The following is a 19314-nucleotide window of genomic DNA, read 5'->3' as shown; positions in this document are numbered from 1 at the left end:
CTGGAAATAAAGTGTAGATAACACCTGAAAAAATATTCAAAACTGTCCTGATACTGAATAGTCAATTTTCCCCCCCAACCCCCCAAAGTAGCTTTCAACTGGCACCAGTAGGTCAATAGTTAACCATCCCAATAATGGACACAAAAGATGGAACTGCTTCCCAGTAATCTGAACTACAAAAGCTTCATGCTGCTGAACATTTCTGCTACTACCCAGAAATGCCACTGGCACCAAATATTAGAACTGTTCTCATACCCCTGCCTGATCTCACAGAGGCTTTTGGTTTGAAAACTAAACACATGTACTGGAATGTCAAACTCTGGGGCTGCAAACTAAATGGATTCACTCAAGATGGCAAGACACTGCTTAGCAGTGTGATCTCACTGTCTTTGCCTTTTCAAGCACTTACAGATGCACAGGGATCTAGCAGAAAGCTGCTGCCTGGAGACTCTGGGGTTTTGCTGGACTTTTTTGTGCACATTCCCCAAAATCAAGCAATTTTCAGAGTCCCAGATTCTAAGAGTCACATTGTCTCCTAAACAGGAAACCACATAGGGCCCAGGATGCTCCACTATATTCAGGATTTTCAACAGATCATCCTGTTGGGAGGAGGGGATGGCTGAACTGAGACGCACCAAACCTGTAGTACCCTAAAAAGGCCTGGTCTACACTTACAAATTAGATGGACCTTGGTACGTTGCTCGGGGCTGTGAAGAATTGTGCGCCGCGTGATGTAGTTAGGTTGACGGGAGATTCTTCCATCGACTTAGCTACTGGCTCTGAGAGGTGGATTAGCTACATTGATGGAAAACCCCCTTCCCTCAATGTAGGAAACATCTACACTACAGCGGTGTAGCTACAGCACTGTAGCTGTGCCACTGTAGTGCTTGCAGTGCAGACATTGCCTCAGCTCCGTGAGAAAATCTCCAGGAGTCTGGGGCACTCACAGAGTGCAGGTATGGTCACGCAAAGACTCAGCACATCTACGCTTGTCCACACAGCTCCCTTCCAGCACCTGATACAGAAAGTCTCCCTTCAGGAGGTATTTCTCTAGGGGACAGGAAAGCCATGGCAGAGCCTGCCAATAGGGCCAGCATTGTCTCCCACAAAGAAATCCCAACAGTTTTGTGAGGGATCATGCTGCCAAGAGTATCCCTTGTCCCCATCCCTGCTGTGCTCCTGCTCCCTCAACATCAGCTAGTTTCTGGATTTTGCTGCCCATGGCTGTGCTGTTGGCCGGGAGCACAAGGCTCTAAGAGAACTACAGTAGCTGATGTGTTGGGTTGCAGAGATGTGTAGAGTTTAAGGGCAGAAGGGACCACTAGATCCTCTAGTACAGTGGTTCTCAAACTTTAAAAATCCAAGGACCCCCAACCCCCCTGCTCAGTCCCAAGCCCCGCTCCACTCCACCCCTTCCTCGAAGGCCCCACCCCTCCCCCTCCTCTTCCCTGCCTCTTTCTGCCCCCTCCCCTGGGTGCACCCTGTCCCCACTCCTCCCCCTCCCTCCCAGCACCTCCTGCACACCGGGGAACACTTCCCTGACGTGCAGGAGGCGCTAGGAGGGAGGGGGAGGAGTTGATCAGCGGGGTCCATGGACCCCAGTTTGAGAAACACTGATCTAGTACATCACAGGCCATTATTTCACCCAGATACCCTTGTACTGAGCCCAATAATTTGAGTCTGAGTAAAGCATAACTTGTGTTTGGCTTTTAGGGAAGCTAAGAGTGAATCTGAGCACTACAGATTCTTTGGGAGCCAAATCCACAATATGAAGCCACTGAAGGCGAGGTAGACGGTAAGTGTCACCTGAAATTCTCTGTAAACTGCAGACAGATAGTGGGGACTGGTTGAGAGCCTGCATCTGTTTGGTGCCACATGGAACTGAATTGGAACTCGTTAAACTAAGGGAGAGTGCAACTGCTTTGGGCAGAAATCCTCTTTTTGAGAGAGGTGTTATTTAAACCCCTTAGCTGGTGAGCAGAAATAGAATACAAAGTTCAAGCTTAGAGCAGAGAGATTTACACTGCAATTCATATAAATTGGGTAAATCTCTTTTCATAACTTCATAAAAATACTTTGAGATCTAAAGAAAAGCTCTGTAAAAATACTAACTGCTTTACAAAAGATGAAGTATCATTATCCCGATTTTACAGATGGAGAAACTGAGGCAGAGGTAAGCGACTAGGCTCACAGCAAAACAGAGGCAGAGCCAGGAATTGAACCAAGGTCTATAAACTCCCAGTCCAGTTTCCAGTGCACCCAATAAGCACTGTCACTAGACTGAATGTGATAAAACATGGAGTCTGAAATAAACAAATGAGAGTTCAGATTTACAGAAATTAGGTGGCAAAGGGTTCTCAGAATTATTAACCTTCACTAAGGGGCCAGATCTTATTGTTCAAGTCTCCATGCGTCATGGGTATTTGTTCGACTCAAAAGATTTAGGAAAGCAGATGATTTCTGGTAAATGCCAGACAGAATGAAAAGTTTGTATACTTTTTTCTTCTCCCTCATACACTTTTCCCCTTCCTGCCTGCCAAAGTCAGCAATTTTTAATAAAAAAAGATAAAGTGCTGCTGATCTTTGTGCAGCAAGCAGAACTGTTCTGTGTTTCCCCTGCAACTAACTAGATACACCCTATCTGTCCCGTTTTAATCTGCTCGGCTGTGCAGTGAGATTCGATGGTTTTTAGTAGACTTCAAGATAAAAAAGTGGTAACCTGATAAATTTTAAGTAGCTCAGTCACAATATCCTTTCATGTTCCTTTAGGATACCAATGCAGTCAATGCGAGGCCTTCTATTGATTTCAATGGGAGTTGGGGTGGAACTCTTTAGGGTCTGAGCCAAAGCTCCTGGAAGTCAGCAGAAAGACTTCTACGAGCTTTCTAACAGGCCCTTAGTACATCTTGCATGTTGAGGGAAAGCTTGATTATGATCACACTTCACATTGACTTCAGTGCATTTACTCCCAATTTACACTGGGATGAGGTAAGAACCAGGCACAATATCTACCATGCAGACTGGAGACAACGTCACCAGATACGTATTTGGACATACAAATATGCATATCAATAAGATAGATGTGTAAATGAGGAAGTTGGGGGGAACCTAGCTAATCACCATGTCAAAGATTTTGTTAGATAGAAGTTCAAGATCATTAATAAAATGAAGGATGAATACAGGCATCGATAGAAAAGATCTTACATTTATATAGCACCATTTATTCAGCTGGATACCAAACGATATTGCTTATTTTACTAATAGATTGTACTGCACGTCTAGGCCTGAGTATATAGGTAGAAAAGCCACTTCACCGCTTAACAACCACCTCTATGTACTATTTCAATAAAGTCTAGGCCTACATTTTCAAAGGGCCTTCAACTGCTAGCTCTACAGCGGTGACTGCAGTTTTTCCACAGCTGCAAAAATCTCAGAGGTGTGTGTGAAGTTTAGGTATATAAATGGGTAGCAAAAGGTCTCTTGATTTGCCTGCACAAATGCCATTTCCACCACAACTGATGTTCGGCATGTGCAAAAACTCAGCTGTGAAAAGTTGAGAATGCAAAAACTCAGGACAGGGAAATCCTGCAGTTCATTTCATAGGTAGCTTTTGAAAGCTTGACCCTCCAAATGGAAAGTTATACGGTAGAGAAAGCGAAGAGTTGCTTCCTAATGTAAAATCCCTGAAAATATTTTAGAATGTGTAATATCAAATTATTTTCAGTCTGCTCTCTAGCTAAACACTGTCAGTGTACTAGAGCTGCCCATCTCAATGCAGCTTGTTTTTGAAACTGGAAGGAAAGGTACCAAGGAAAGAGATCATTTGGCTTTACCTGGATTGTTAACATGGTTCCTAATAACTTCTCTCTAGAAAGTAGTGGAATTGTCAGGGTTATTAATAAGTTGTGCTGAGTTTAATGATTTATTTATTTTTTTTGCCATGAAAACTGACCTGAGAGTTTGGTAAACTCCTGGGACCTCAAATTTTGAACCAGATACAAAATCTAGTCAATGGCCTGAAGGCTCACTTCTTTTGCAGATGAAGTTAATTCATGGAGTGGAACACAAAACAAACCCGCTCAGACACGTAATTACATTATTGGAGTTACCCGTCACTGTGAAAGCAGACACCGCTAGGCATTTCCCTAGCTGTGCACAGTACAGCTCCCTGCTTAGGTGGTTATATGCCAGTAGCTAAGCAACAAATCATTTAGTTTTTCACAGTGTATTGAAAAGCAGGAGCTCAGATACCAGAGTGATGAGTGCAGCATCAGAACCTCAACAGAAGACTTAAGCTTTACATAGTGCCTCTACTTTAAGGTCCAAGGGGTTAGCTATAAAGGATCATGTTTTTAGTAGACTTCATTACAGAGATGCAGCAGAGTAATTGTTAGCCACAAGCCAAACCCTGTTCCCAGCACACAGGCTGAGAGCAACACTGGGGAGCAAGGTGCTGGGCAAAGGCACTGGCAAGGAACAAACCCCAAAGCTGGGAGGGCTCGAAGCACATGTTCTGCTCCAGCTTTGCTCCTACCAAAGAAAGTCAGTTTTGCAGACCCTCCATGACAAGAGCTGTGGAGAAGGGATTGCAAAAGAAGGCCTACAAATCATGAGTCAAGAGTCTCCATGTTTATGCCCATACTCCTCCTAATTCGCCAACGGCACATACATACACCCTACCCCACACAGGTTAATCCTAATGTGGACAGGAACGATCTGCATGAGCTACTGTTGGCCAGAAGTTGCTAGCACTATGGTGATGAGCACATTGCTAATGACTAGTGAGGCTCAGGTCCATCTATAGTTATGTCAGACACTTACTGGAACAGTCACGGTGAATGATGTCATGTTTCCGATATCAAACAAGCGGTGTTCTAAGTTTTATGTTGGACGCAAGCCTCTTAAAGATTGACAACCGTGACCTAAATCTTTCGAGTTTAGGATTTAGGGCAGGGACATTGAAGCAGGGGAAATAAGCAAAGAAGACACAGGAGTGGGGGATAGCTTATGAGTACATGTGGATTGATCTAATTTCTGTGACAACATAAATGCCTATTTCCTAGCATTACAAACTCAGTTTCTGTCTCTAAAGCATTACAGCATCATCTGTGCACATGTCTTATGATGGAGAGTTCGACTCTGCAGCATGTAAGAAAAAATAGTTTACAGTTTAAGCCTGTTAGGAAATTCATGTCTATATTTACAAGTAAAGAATTCACACAAATTAAAGATAAATTGTTCTCTTGTACTTGCCAAACTGTCCTGCTACTCACTTGTACTGACTGAATCAGGAAAAAAAGTTCTACGAAAACATCTGCTACTTTATTTGCTAGGAAATAAAGCATGCCCTCCAAATGATCATATACAAATAATATACTGAACTAGAATAAAGATACATACACAACCTGAGATTTTAATTCTAGTATTTTACCACAATTTTGTATCTTTGATTAACTTTTTTTCTCCTTTGGTTATTAATATGTTGATCATTCTTTTTATCAACTTTTACTGTTCAAGTAAAACAACAAAGAAATTGAACACCAGGTAATAAAATGAAAAAGCACATTACCTTTCATGAAATCAAACGTGCATTTCCCTTTAACAAATTGTTCCTAGGTGTAGCGAATTTACACCTTGTTTAGTACTTGAAGTCATTTTATGCAAAGATGCTCCCTGTGTATTTATTCATGCTTCACTGATGGAGATTTTTTATTGCTGAATGCAGGACTCTAGCCTACTTATGTATCTGAGGTTGGCATTCTCACTTAACTGAACCTAACAGGTATTGAAGAGGAAGCCAAACATTAGACAATGTTGCATTGTATCTCTACATGTTCAGGAGCCAGAGGCAAAATGCTCTGAACAATGTCCTTTCTAAAGTGCACCGACTGTAAGGAAACTCACACGTCTGTGAGGCTGGGCCTTTCTTCACGTCTTGTTTAGGCAACTCATCATTTGTGACTGTTAGGTTTCCCCAGCTGTTTTGTTGATCTTACAAACTGCCTCAGTGGCTTGCTCTGGCAGGTGTGATGGATCTGACAGAATCGAGGTGGTTGTACTGAGATGCCGAAGGGTGTTCAGCACCACTGGAATAAAGGGTCAGAAAAGAATCAAGGAGAACAATTAGTCTGATTGCAAACAGATTCACGTAGTACACAGTAAAGGATGAATGATCTATTATGCAATGTACAGATACATAGATATTCTTGCAGTACACACAGAGCCTCAACAATGCAACATCAAAGACATCGAAGTGCAATGACTTTGCTGGAAGGACAGTGTTTACAAAGTGAGATCTAGTATTTTGACTGCACTATTCAACAAAATCCCAACTTGTTCCAATATAGACAGTATTATTTTGCAGTATTAACCACAGATATGAACTTGGTGCTTCATAATGGAGGTGGATTGAGAAACAGGCATCAGATTCAATCATCCCCAAACTTCACGGGCATTTGAAAGCTAAGCACAGATTCAAACAGCTTCATAACAAAACAAACCACTTTCCTGACCCCTAGCCCATCTCAAGAGTGTTTGAAATCTGGATTAAAATGTTGTGGTTTGAATCTATAGTTAGTTTCTGGTCTCTACAAACAAAAAGTTACATTATTTTTTCTGCTCGGTGCTAACACGCAAGAAATGCTCAAAATGAATTTCACTGGCAACAACAGTTCTTAATTTTCCATTGCAACAATGCAAGAGTGTTGAAAAATCACATCCTCTATCATGCTTTCCTTCCCTGTCCCATGCTGAATTTCCAAAAGGAAACTGTACGGTAACAATTATCGTAGTATTAAATTACCACCGGTTAGAACTCTACTTACTTGGCCTCAGAACACGGAGCGAACAATGCTCGTCCAGCCACGCCATTGCAGTCTGGTTCAGGTCCTCTAAACTGGCCGTAGACACCATTCCATTGAAGGTCTCAAACAACGGCTTAATGATGATACTAAACTGCAAATCATTGAAGGTTAAGGGGAAAAAAAGAGGCGCACAGAGCATCTTAATAATAATAAAAAAAACCATGAATAGTTCAATGTAAGTGGAAAACAGAAGGCATTTAAATGGACTTCAACCAGGAAAGGGACGCTAACATTTAAAGAAACATTTCTACCTGGGATATTAAAATAAAATAAAATCTGACGTCAGTGCTCTTCAGCTATGTTGTTTACTTTAGTAATTCCTTCTGGATGAACAGTGAAATTAGACAGATATATTGATGGTCACTTTCAATGCTTGGTCCCCATGCACTAGCATCACACAGTAGAATCTGGGTTGCAAATAATAGAAAGGAACATTTGAAAGAAATAATGAAAAATGTTTCTAGTCCTAGTAGTTTGTGTCCCTCCTTTTTATTATACGGTTGTTACAAAAAGATGCAGCTAGCCTTAGACACAGCCTATGAAACCGTGAGACATCCCTCTTGGGGACACCTCCGCTGATCAGAACCCTTTGGCAATCAGTGCTAACAGCAGCAAGCTATGGACACACAGCTACTTTGTTTGGTTTCCCAAGCTTTAGGGATTCCCCCACTTAACTCCTCTACCCTGAAGGATGGACACTGTGATGGCTACAACCCTACTAGAAAAGGAGGACTGGACAGGGTTATCAAATTGTAATGAGCTGAAAGATACTGAGCAACATATGATCATTCCCTCCTGCTAGCAGAAGGCTCCATCCTTCAGAGCACACACAGCCTCTGCTGGCTCCATGTAGCAGGGACTGGGAGCAGATGTCAAATCAGGGTCTCCTATATCGCAGCTGAAACTGTCACTAAGCTTGACCTTCAAAGCAATTTGTTATGATGATGGTTGAATAATTCTAGAATAAAAACAGCCCGCCCCCAACTAAATCAAAACTTAAAATCAAACCAGCTTGTGAAATATGTACCCATGGAACTTATCCAGGGCTTTAAAGATAGTTCAGTTCTATGATTGGTGGCCCTGAGAATCTACCACCATCTTTAGATCTTCTGATAACAGTAAAAAAAATTTCCAATTCCATCAAAGCGTGGAAATATGGCATAAACAAGTCTCAACATTGTAATATGCTCCTGGGTACCCTCCAATACTAATGGCCAAGATCAGTCTAATTATTTCCTGTTATGTTTAAAGGGACTGCCTGTGCTTATGCCCCCTTGTAAAATGACTGGAAAGGTAATGTAACAGGCTATTCTTCAGCTATCTTTACCAGCCCAAGATCAGCTTACTCATCCCCCTTCTTTACGTAGCAGAAACTCTTACGGGATTTTCAGATTTATGTTATAAACCTCCTTCACTGCTTTACAGTCATTTCACCCTGGTGAAAAGTTTCATTAGTCATCACGACTGCTGGCTATGGGCACAGATAGCCTCCTAAGCTTTCACTGGACAGTATTCTGGAAAATGTCAGTGCGTCCTGAGAATTACACCCGATTGCTAAAAAGGTACTTGGAGGTATAGCCTGCTATGAGAAGTGGTTTGCTGAGAGTATTATTCACTCCCTCCAAGGTCCCTGCTGCAAACTGCCTAAAACAATAGCTCTGATAAGCGTAAACTGCCCAGTTCATCTCAGTGAGGCATTAACTCTGAAACCTCATGATGCCAATTTAGATCCCAACCACCATTTTACTGCTGATCATTTAGGAGAAATATTCAACTATCCCAAACTGCCTCCCACATCTTCCTGAGTGCCAAAAGTTCCAATTGCCTCCTACGAGCTGCCAAAACTCCCAGCTTCCTCCCTGACAACTTCTATAATGCTCTTTTTAAAACCAAATTCTGCAGGAGTTGAACATTTTGGAGGAGTGTAAAATATACTATCCAATTAAGCAACACCTGGGATATTGTCCTTAGTTGATCAATAATTTTCACAGTTAAATCAATTGCAGGCCACTCTTTTTCTACTTTCTCTGAAGCTGCTCCAGCGTGAGGTACTAGAATGCTGGAAAATCATTGGGCTTTTCCCACAGACGTTAGGTCAAACTTGCTGCAGAGCACATGGAAGCCTTTCCTAAAAGCGTTGCACAATCTGACTAAGGGACAGAGTCCAGTTGTTCAGGCCCAACGTTGTGGTTCCATTAAATACTGGTGAATATGAACAAAAATAGTATCTTATCAATTAAATTTTAATAATCTCAGTAGTGATCAGTAAGGAATCGATTATTTAATACCACTTATCTTGACAGTGGTCCTTTCTAAAAAATGAACAGATGAGCTATACCTTAGGGACAGTATTCACTAAACTTTAACAGTTTTTAAACCATAGTAACGAATAGTAATAATACTTTGCACTCCTACAGCACCTTCCTTCCAAACCTCTCGAAGAGTTTTACAAACGTTAATGGATTTATACTTCACAATACCCTGTGAAGCAGGGAAATATTATTTGCATTTTACAGATGAGAAAATGGAGGAACAGAATTACTTAAGTGACTGGCTAAAAGTCACAGCATCAGTTATTGGCAGAGCTGGGATTAGAACCCAGTGTTCCTGACTCCCAGTCCTAGTCTCCAGTCACAAGCCTCTAGGGATTTAGCGCTTTTTTGATATAAATTCAATGTACAGTAGCACAGTGAAAGGATACAATCCAAAACTTCCAGTTCTGGAGGGTCCTGTTTCTCACATACTCATCAAACATACTCCGCATGTGATCAAATTTCTGTCGGGTTATGGGAACCCCGGTAGCAGGGAGCTGCTGTTGACAAGAACTGAAGAAAAAGGCCAGAGCTCAAAATCTCTTTCCAGAAAGGAGATATTTCTCTTCCAGACCAAACACTAATACAGGACAAGCACCAAACACCAGTACCACGGGACTGACGCTGCCTATTAGGGGTAATCCACTAAAATGAAGAGGACAAACCTCATTCATTTCATGACTCATTAATGTGTACTGTGTAATACTGTTTTCCTATCAGTTTTGTCCATATGCATTTAGCAAAGAGAATTTTCCAGCTGCTAAGCTTTTATTAGTACAAATAATAGAGCTAAAAGCAAAGTAAAACATCTAACAATGTAATTTTCAGGGCCCACTTAGAAAGGAATAAAAACACTAAAACTAGCAGTCAGATAGCAAACACACTAATGTTTTCTTCAAATTCTCATGATTTTAGAACACAGTCCAAATTAAAGGATGAACTTAAAGTCAACTGAATAGATTTTATCAACTCCTACAAATATAATTGATTGCTTTCCTCAAAACCCTAATTACATAACAGAACACTTAACAAGTCTGTGGATGAAAAGCACCATAGACCACAAAATGCTTTAAAATGAGGTAATGATAGTTACCTTCCATTGTAAAGGTGGGGAAACTGAGGCACGGAGCTATTAAAGTGACTTGCCCAAGGTCACGCAGGAAGTCAGTCGCAAACTGGACATTATTTCTTCCAATAATGGAAGATTACATACAAAAGGACAGTTGCAGCTGAAGTACTTTAAGGGACATGATTTCTGATCCACGGCACAGTACAGCTCTGAGCACAATGCCTCCTGGCCTCTTCTCAGAAGTGGGCCATTTTTGGTGTTATCACCATATACACCAATACTCAGAGCCCACTGAAGGTCAACACAGAAGCCTACTGATGCCCATCCTATTATGACTTTGCTTTTTCATCGGGATCCACTGATTTTTTCCTCCTCTTCAATGCCCCGCTGCCATTTAACCTAATATTTGATGCAGACACCCAATGTTATTACCCAAAGAAATGCTCCCCAGGCTCTGGTCATTATGGAAAAAACGGTAACAATTCCCCTCAAAACCTCACATGATGGTAGCATTTAGCTCCTCAATCTCCTCCCGGAGGCGCCTAGTTTCCTCTTGTGACTGCATTCTCTCCTGCTGTAGTTTAGTGATATATTCCACAGTCTTCTGGAGCGTGATTGCATGGCTGATCTGTACCGAAGAGGAACACAAAGTTGACTTTCTGGAGTTGAGTTAAACAGCCTCAGAGTTTGCCCCAAACCAAATATAGCACCTACAGAAGCATTTCTGCCCCTTTATCACATTCCTTATCCACCCTGGTAAGGCACTTTGGGATTGGCAGATGAAAAGTGCTACAGAAGAGCAATTAACCAGTTAGGTGTTTATCCTGACTCTTATTAGCACTGGTATAGTGAAAGATGCATGTGTGTGCAACTTGCCCTCTGTTTTCCAAATTGGATTTTGACTACTTTCTCAATGGAAATGTTTAAACTGTTCGTTAATCACTTTCTCCCTTAACAAGTATTCATAATTTTTTATGAGGGGTGTGATGTCCTCTCTGATGTGTTTAACATGTTACTAAAAGTTGTACATTAAGGAGATAATACAGAACATTTGATTCTATAGGGTTTGGTGTTTTCTCATTATCATTAAACAGATGGGAGTGTGGTCTAGTGGTTATTAAAGGGGCCAAACAGCATTACTGAGTTCTATTCTAGGATCTGCCTCTGTGTGCACCTTTGACAGGACAGAAATAAATAAGGCCTACATTTATTATAATCCATTAAAATCATTTCAATAAATAAAATAAGATGTTGCATCAGTGAGCCCCCCTCACTTTAACTCAAATCAATCCACCCTGGGCTTTAAGCAGGTCACAATCTTTCTGTGCTACAGTTTACCTATCTGTCAAACTTGTACATGACCTGCCTCAGAGTGGTGTTGTGAGGATTAAGGAAGGTTTGTAAAATACTCTGGAAATGGTTGAGGAAAGGAACCATATACACTAAGTTTGAAGCATTACCATGCTGTACCTATGATCAAGTCTCTGTTACTGGAGCTCCAGGAGCAAAGAGGACTGCACTGCCCAGTTTTCTTTCTTTCCCCCTTGGTTCCAAAACTGAAGCTCATGCTCAAACAGGACTCTCTGCAATTTTGAGACTCGTACCAGTGGTAAAGTTCAGAGCACAAGAGCTGGCACGCACTCAGCTACCTGGCCAGTAGCAACAGATTTTCTTCTATCCATCCTCACCTAAACTCTTATGTCACAGATGCATCAAGTAACTTCACTTTGATGTGTACTTCACATTCTCCAGTGAAACAAGTGATGTTCGGGTTTATTAACAACCCTTTGCAGAATGAGTGATGGTTTCTATAACTTCTCTCGCCAGGTTAAAAATGCACAGCACTCATGGACAACTTACTGACTTAGAGTTAGCTGATACCAAGCTGTTCAGGGTGCTAAAACCAATCTTGATATTAAATCTTCTCTTTTGTTCTGCTGAAATATGCTTCATCCTTCGATTCTACATAAAAAAATAAAATTAGCTCATCAGTCTATGCTGGTTTCTCCACCATTGCCCTATGGTCATTTTTGCTATTAAAATCTATACAATTTTATCTTTTGCTGAATTAAAGTTACCATGGTATCCACAGCCTTCCTAATGCTGCAAAATATCATAGTGATATTAATTACTTGCACATGGCAATTTAAACACTTTCAGAAGTGCCCCCTGTACTAAATGCAAACCAAAACTGGTTTAATAGGGGTTTCTTCTTAGTTTTATGAACACTTCTATTAGTTTTAAGTTTCATGATGTTTAAAAATACCCCCTAAAATTCTGACAGTGTCTCTTTACATCCTTAGACCTTTAAAATTACCTGCAAATTATGGGCCTGACCCACCATTCCTAGCGCAGCAAAAACTCCCACTGAAGTCAGTGGACTTTATGAGTGTGAAAGGAACCTAAAACTGGGCCCAAACATTTGGGATATAACCTCTGGCATGTATGGATGTTTTAAATCATTGTTTGGCTTATGTGCTACCATACATTTCTAAAGCTGTCAAACATCTTTTTCCATCAGAACCCTGAAAAAGGACTTAGCACTGAAAAAGATTTAGCACTTTTATAGTGCTTTACAGAAGACGGGTAACTGTCATTAGCCTCCTTTTACAGAGGGAAAAAAGGAGGAAGAACAAGGTTGTGCGATGTAGGCGTCCACTCAACAAATCAGTGGCAGATTCTGGAACAAAACCTAGATTTCCTGACTCACAATCCAATGCCCTACCCACTGGACATGCTGCTGTACTGTAATCTAAGCAGTTTTGCTCAGCAAGACCATCATTTTTAGTTTCGAGAATGACGACATTCCAAAAAGAGTAAAGAATGGAAGGCTAAAGGTGGGCAAACATCAAAGAGCCTCTAACAATCACTCATCCTTTGTCTGTTTACCAACATATTGGGACTTAAAACATTTAAAATACAAAGCATTCAGAGTCACCAATATTTTTGTCAAAACGGCTACAAAATTTGATTCATTGCATGTTTGTTTTCTCAAGGACACCACATCATCTAGTGGCTGCCTACTTCTAAACAAAGAAACAGAGTTGATAGCTTTCTTTGGTCTGTTGTGGCTTTCGTTGTGTTTCTTGTGTAATCAAGGAAAAATTCTACGAAGGCTAACTAGTGTGAGAGATACAGCCAAGACCTCTAGCAGTCTGACTGGCATTTCTATAGTGGCTATTTCTCCAAAGTAAATCCAGACTACAACTTGGAATGGAGCTTGTAAGGTTATTCACATGGATGGCTCAAAACATGTGTTCTTACACCACATGGCTAGGACTCTCTTAGTAACCATAGCAGCTCAGTGTTTTGCCATTCCAGGGCTAGACTGGCAGGTGGCTCTCTTCTGTACCTGGGTCAGTGCATTCTTTCTGCTCTGCAGACAGGAACCCCTATCCATGTGCAACTGGTATGGACAGTCCTCCATCCTTCCAGCTCTCTGTGTAGAAAGACATCCTGGAGGGTATATGCAGCTCCTGCTATTCTATGTGCAGGCCCTCCAGAAATTCTATCCCTTGCAGATGTGTTAGATAGCACGGTAGATACAGATGCACAAAACGGGAAATGACAGCAGAAAAGCGGCTGTCTGAGCAGAAACTGAACTGTGTAACTGTAACTGCTTAAGATGACTGTAACACCATTTACAAAATCAAGGTTAGAAACCGTAGTGTGGACACAGCCTTACAGCAAACTTGGTTATAATGATACTCCTTGTGCAGCTGAGGGATTTCAGTGCATTTCAATGGGTTTTCACTGCAACAGATTCCATTGTGCTAATCTTCTTGGAATGCAGCAGTTATCCTACCAGCTAGGTGTTGGCTGCTGCATTTTAAGGAGAGTAGAGGAGGATGAGGAGAAGAGGAGATGCCACTATCCCCTGGATGGATTGATGAAGGGTGAAAAAAATTCCTAACTCCGGCTCATGCTGCAGCTGTTGCAAGGAGAGAAGGGGAGACAGGCCAGCCAGGAAATATCTGCCCTCTAGTGGGGGCAAGGAGAGGTCTTTGTAGAGGAAATTTTTATAGTAAAAGTCCACCTACGGTGATTTGTGTGTGTGGAAGAACACCCTCCACTATATAGACAATTTATACAGTAGGGAACATGTCCCCAAGTGAAGTGCAGCCACCCCTCTGGGGAAAAATGGTAGCTCTTTAATAGCACACAGCAACAGTACCACTTTCTGCTTAGGAAGAGTGGTGAAGACACCATGTCAAAATGAATCTTTGAGAGGAATGTCAGAGAGTCTAAATATAAATTATCCCAATATGAATCCACCCAGGCCATTAAGGCGAACACCCCACCAGTGGTACATGTATCACTATGTTTGTAAAAGGAGAGGAGATTTGACAGAAAGGAAGTCAGCTGAAGTTCTGTTTCCACTAAATTGACCTGCTGTTTCATCATCATTAAACTTCATTGAGCTCTAGTGTATTCAGTCTTGCACTTTCTTCGGGCCTTGGGAAAGGACCAAAGAGGGCAACTGCCAGGGGCTATCAGAAAGTACCAGACACAGCCAGGTGAAATCACCCCAACAAACAGCACTGAAGATCAGGAGCCCCCAAAACTGAGCAGCCAGAAGAGCTCCCAACAGAACAGCAATAATCTGGATGAAAAACCACATGCACAGACAAACTAAAATGGCTTAGAAGTCTAAGGCTAAAACCAGCTGAATACAGATCTACCAGTTAAAACCTAGATCTGTCGTAAGGGTTATATGAACTACAGTATCAAATACTGTCATGGTTGATAATGAGAAACAGAAATACAGCCTCCTTGTGCATGTTGGATAACAAATCACTGCTGAGCAGGGCAAGATCAGTACCATTACAAAGCCTGAAGCCATAATGAAATGTTTAAAGTGAAATACAGCAACACAAATGTAATGCAAGCTAAGCCACAACCACATATGCAACCTCATTTATCCAGTGACTTACAGTCTAGTCTATACAGTCTAAATCAGGAAATCAATAAGCTACAAAGACAAATAAGGAAGAAAAAACTCAAAGGATGGAACACGTACCTTAAATGCAGCCATCTGAGGGTCAGTTGTGGATTTTCCTGAGCAATTATTCTGTGGAGACTGAGGACTGGGGCTTTGTTCAGATGGGCAGGGAGAGGCCTGTCCTGAATTCTGACAATCTCGGCCTTCAAAAAGGAAACGTCAGATTATTAAAAAAATAGCTCTCTATAACAAACTGAACTGTTGAGCAGCAGTTTCTACCCAGATCATTTAATCTAGCCACTGACTGCACTTCTAGAGCATCCAATGCTGTAATATCTAGGTTCTAGTAGGATGACCAGATGGCTAGGAAATCCAAATATTTCACAAACAATGGCTAAATGCCTTGTGGCGACATGTTCTCTCCACTTCAAGCAAATGTGTGTTAGGGTGTCTAGGACCTAAACTGACTATCCTACCGTGACCTACTTGCACTGTGACCCTCCAGGTTCCTAAAGCAGGAAGCAAAATATTTAAATAATTTCTTACTATCCCATGGAAGTAGAGCACTAAGGAAAGAGGACAGGGACACCTACTGTTGCAGGGAACCCTTGGTAAGGTGTGAGGCTAGAATGTGCTTAGACACCCTCTAATGAAAGCTGTTGTAGAAGTGGTGCAAAGAATTAGAATTATATTTATTATATTAAATGATAAACTTCTATAGCATTTTATGGAGTACTGAAATGCAACCACTTCTGGAGTGGACTAGTACAGCGTAACAGTGCACAGAAACACTAACCAAAAGCTTAGGGCAAGAACTGAAAACTATTATAGACAACTAAAAGTGTAGGGAATGGGGCTCACAAACTATTTCTACAAAGAATTCCCCAAGATATGTAATAACCACAGCTGGCCAAGATCTGTTTTACATCCCCCTTAAAGATGGATGCATATGGGGGAGAGTCAGAGAGTTTAGGTCTCTAACTTACTAGGTGTAGGTGAGGGAACTTGTGAACAGGTACTGTGGTAAGGGATTTGCTCTCCTTTAACTTCTTGGACTGCACTAGGAGAGAAGAGATGCGAGACTGTGGACTGCACTTGCTGGTTACTTGGAGCTTGCTGTGCTTGACCAATCAGAATGTTATTATGGAATTCGATCACCCCGGGAGCCTGGAAACAGCACAGGAATATTACAGAAAGAAAAATACAAAGGATTCTATTATCTTGTTTTTCAATGGCAGTGTATAATGTTAAATTAATACATAATTATCTGATGACAGGAACTCCCCAAACTAGTGCTAATATATTATGAACAATCAGGCACAAAAGCCAGACTTCTGGCAAGAGTCCCACGTTTTCATAATTCAGTGCAATGTTAGAATATGTTAGCAGCAGTGAAAAAGCAATTTCGTCTTATTATACACAATGTACACTTAACATTTCTGTCTCACGTGCACTCAAACATACTGGACAAACACACTGGCATACTCAAGACAAACTTCTCAACTGGCAAGTGGAAAGTCAAGCTGGATTCTTTCTGGCTCTTTCATCATCATTACTTATGGGCCTATCACAGGGGTGGACTGGTGAGGTTCAGTGGCATGCAATGTGCAGGAAGTCAGTCAAGATGATCATGATGGTCCATTCTTGACTGGAAGTCTATGAGTCAAAAAACCCTCTGCAACTGGTGTCTGTTATGAATTCTGTTGACGTGTAAGCCACAGAAGAAACCAGTTCACCCTCCCGAAGCTGTGCAGATTATATAGTGCTAACAGCCACACAATGTAGATAAATCAAACGTTAACAGATAACTCTGAGCACACCAACAGATCTGTTGAGTAATGAGGAGACATCTATACCTAGTCACTTTTTGAAGCATTACCACACTTTAAGGCTCTAACAACATGCAAACTCCAGCCCAAAGATTTTTTTTTTCTTTTCCTTACTCTGGGAATTGCAGCTGGTGCAATTACAACACTAGGTGGAGACATGGCCGGAGTCAAAATCCCCTCTCTTTTTAAAGGTGCTGGGGTTACGATCACAGCTCTGGACTGTCCCTGAAAGGCAGCTGAAGAATACAACTGAAGTTAGAATCGTTATTGACACGAAAGATCTGGAGAATGTTATGTAGGGAACAAACTAGTGTTGATTGGGAGAATGGACTAAATGGGACCAAACAGGTATTTTCTGTACAACTTCGCCAAATCATCTTTATTCTAAGTTCTCTCAAAGATCAAGCTGCAACACAAACTGCCACTGCTAGGTGGCTCCAGGATATAAAAAGGGCTTATAACATGGATACTTGGTCCTGCTAGTGAAGGCAGGGGGCTGAACTCGATGACCTTTCAGGGTCCCTTCCAGTTCTATGAGATAAATAATAAATATGGAGATATACCTAAGTGTTTTAATTTATGTGGGTTTTATAACTGATGTAAGTGCACCTTGAGGATGTGACGGGTGTACTTTGCAACCTAATTTGAGACAGAATTGACGTTGAGCCCATTAACAATGAAGCCATTCATTGTCCAGACAGAGGTGCAAATTCCACGGGTAACATAGGGGCACACCTTAGCCCCAGCATACGAAGGCAGATATATGCTCTTGCTGAGAAAGGGCCTAGAACACATTTCACTAGGTCAGTAGTGCATTTCTTGGCTGTTGATGGCACATGGCCTCTTGCTTTTTAATTCATTAGGTGCACATATGAATGGCTTAGAAACACACCCAGTAGTGGCTTAATGCTATTAACCATAGATCAAGCTATTTCAAGTGACACATCTTTGTGCTAGGATTTGGGATGCAGCAGACTTGAGGATGTTAATGGGGATTTCTCATGGGCTGCCATAGCATTATGCCCATGGCAGGCAGGCAGACACACAAACTCTTTTGCTTTTCAGTAATTTCCATTTCACAATAATCCTTCAGGCTGTGTATTTCTGGGGGACTGGCTATAGCAGTGGTTCTCAACAAGGGATCTGGGGCCCGGTAGGGGGCCACAAGCAGGTTTCAGGGGGGTCTGTCAAGCAGGACCAGCATTAGACTCGCTGGGGTCCAGGGCAGATAGAGTGACCAGACAGCAAGTGTGAAAAATCGGGACAAGGGGTGGGAGGTAATAAGAGCCTATATAAGAAAAAGCCCCCAAAATCGGGACTGTCCCTATAAAATCGGGACATCTGGTCACCCTAAGGGCAGAAAGCCGAGCCCCACAGAGAAGTTCAGAGCTCTCTCATTTGGCTCATGCTTGCTGCTCTCAGACATCTGCAGTAGATGGTGGGTTGGACAACGCTGAAAGCTCAAATGTCATAGATCCCCACAGTCAGATTCTAATCAGATTTTAATCTGTGTGTTACAGCCTCATGACCATGAACCAACAATATTTCTCCATGTCATTTGCATTCAGAGCAAATGGGCCAACATAGGGACATTTCAGAAACTGCCTCTGAAACAAGCTCAAATCCTGAGGGGTCTGTGGCTTCTGCTGCCTTTAGAGTATTAACATGGTCCTGAAAACAGACACCGCTTGCCTAAGAGCCCCAACGGAGGCAGCTTGAGGCAAAGGCACACGAACCCTAAAACTTTATTTCTTAGGGTCCCGTATCACTGAAATGTCTTCCTCCTCGCTACACCAGCCCTGCTCATAAGCATTAACATTCATGGGGTTAGTCTACACTTACAGTGGTGTGTAGACTACAGACACGTTACGCCCAGTTAGCAATAGCAGTGTAGACAGTGAGGCACAGCTAAACTGTATAGTAAAGTGCCCTACATGCCTGGGTATATACTCTACATGGCTCTCTGCACACCCAAGCAGTGCCTCCCACATCTACACTTCTATTTTTAGTGAAAGGCTCTGGCAAGGGGGAGGCAGAGAGGAAAGGCTCCAGCAGCTCCCCACTGCCAGAGCCTTTTACTGCCACATGTAGCTACACACACTGCAGTGAGTGTGGACGCAGCCTGCTTTTCAATGTGGAGTGTAGCTACAGGTACCCTATGTGCTGCGGCAAGTGTAGACAAGGTCACAGAAACAGAGGAACAGCTCCATTTGATCTGACAGTTTGGTCAGTTTAATCAGGTATAACCCTTTGAAAAGAAGCCAATACCTGAATTAACACTCTGCATCTGTCTAGTGCT

The 19314-nt window shown here is 41.9% G+C and overlaps 1 protein-coding gene across 1 annotated transcript in view; it reads right to left on the bottom strand.

Moving 5' to 3' along the window:
- Positions 1 to 1449: 1449 nt before the first annotated feature.
- MLXIP (MLX interacting protein) overlaps positions 1450 to 19314 on the bottom strand; it is a 70383-nt gene continuing 52518 nt past the window's right edge. The window contains exons 10-17 of the mRNA XM_054006696.1: positions 17130 to 17251; positions 16173 to 16353; positions 15265 to 15389; positions 12105 to 12206; positions 10745 to 10872; positions 9565 to 9688; positions 6825 to 6954; positions 1450 to 6086 (exon numbers count right to left, since the gene is read on the bottom strand). Of these exons, the coding sequence (XP_053862671.1) occupies positions 5965 to 6086; positions 6825 to 6954; positions 9565 to 9688; positions 10745 to 10872; positions 12105 to 12206; positions 15265 to 15389; positions 16173 to 16353; positions 17130 to 17251 (1034 nt within the window). The 3' untranslated portion in view covers positions 1450 to 5964. The remainder of the gene's footprint in view (positions 6087 to 6824; positions 6955 to 9564; positions 9689 to 10744; positions 10873 to 12104; positions 12207 to 15264; positions 15390 to 16172; positions 16354 to 17129; positions 17252 to 19314) is intronic.

This window comes from Malaclemys terrapin, chromosome 16 (genome assembly GCF_027887155.1).
Source record: "Malaclemys terrapin pileata isolate rMalTer1 chromosome 16, rMalTer1.hap1, whole genome shotgun sequence".
NCBI classification, from domain to species: domain Eukaryota; kingdom Metazoa; phylum Chordata; order Testudines; family Emydidae; genus Malaclemys; species Malaclemys terrapin.
This window is presented reverse-complemented; position numbering and strand designations above follow the sequence as displayed.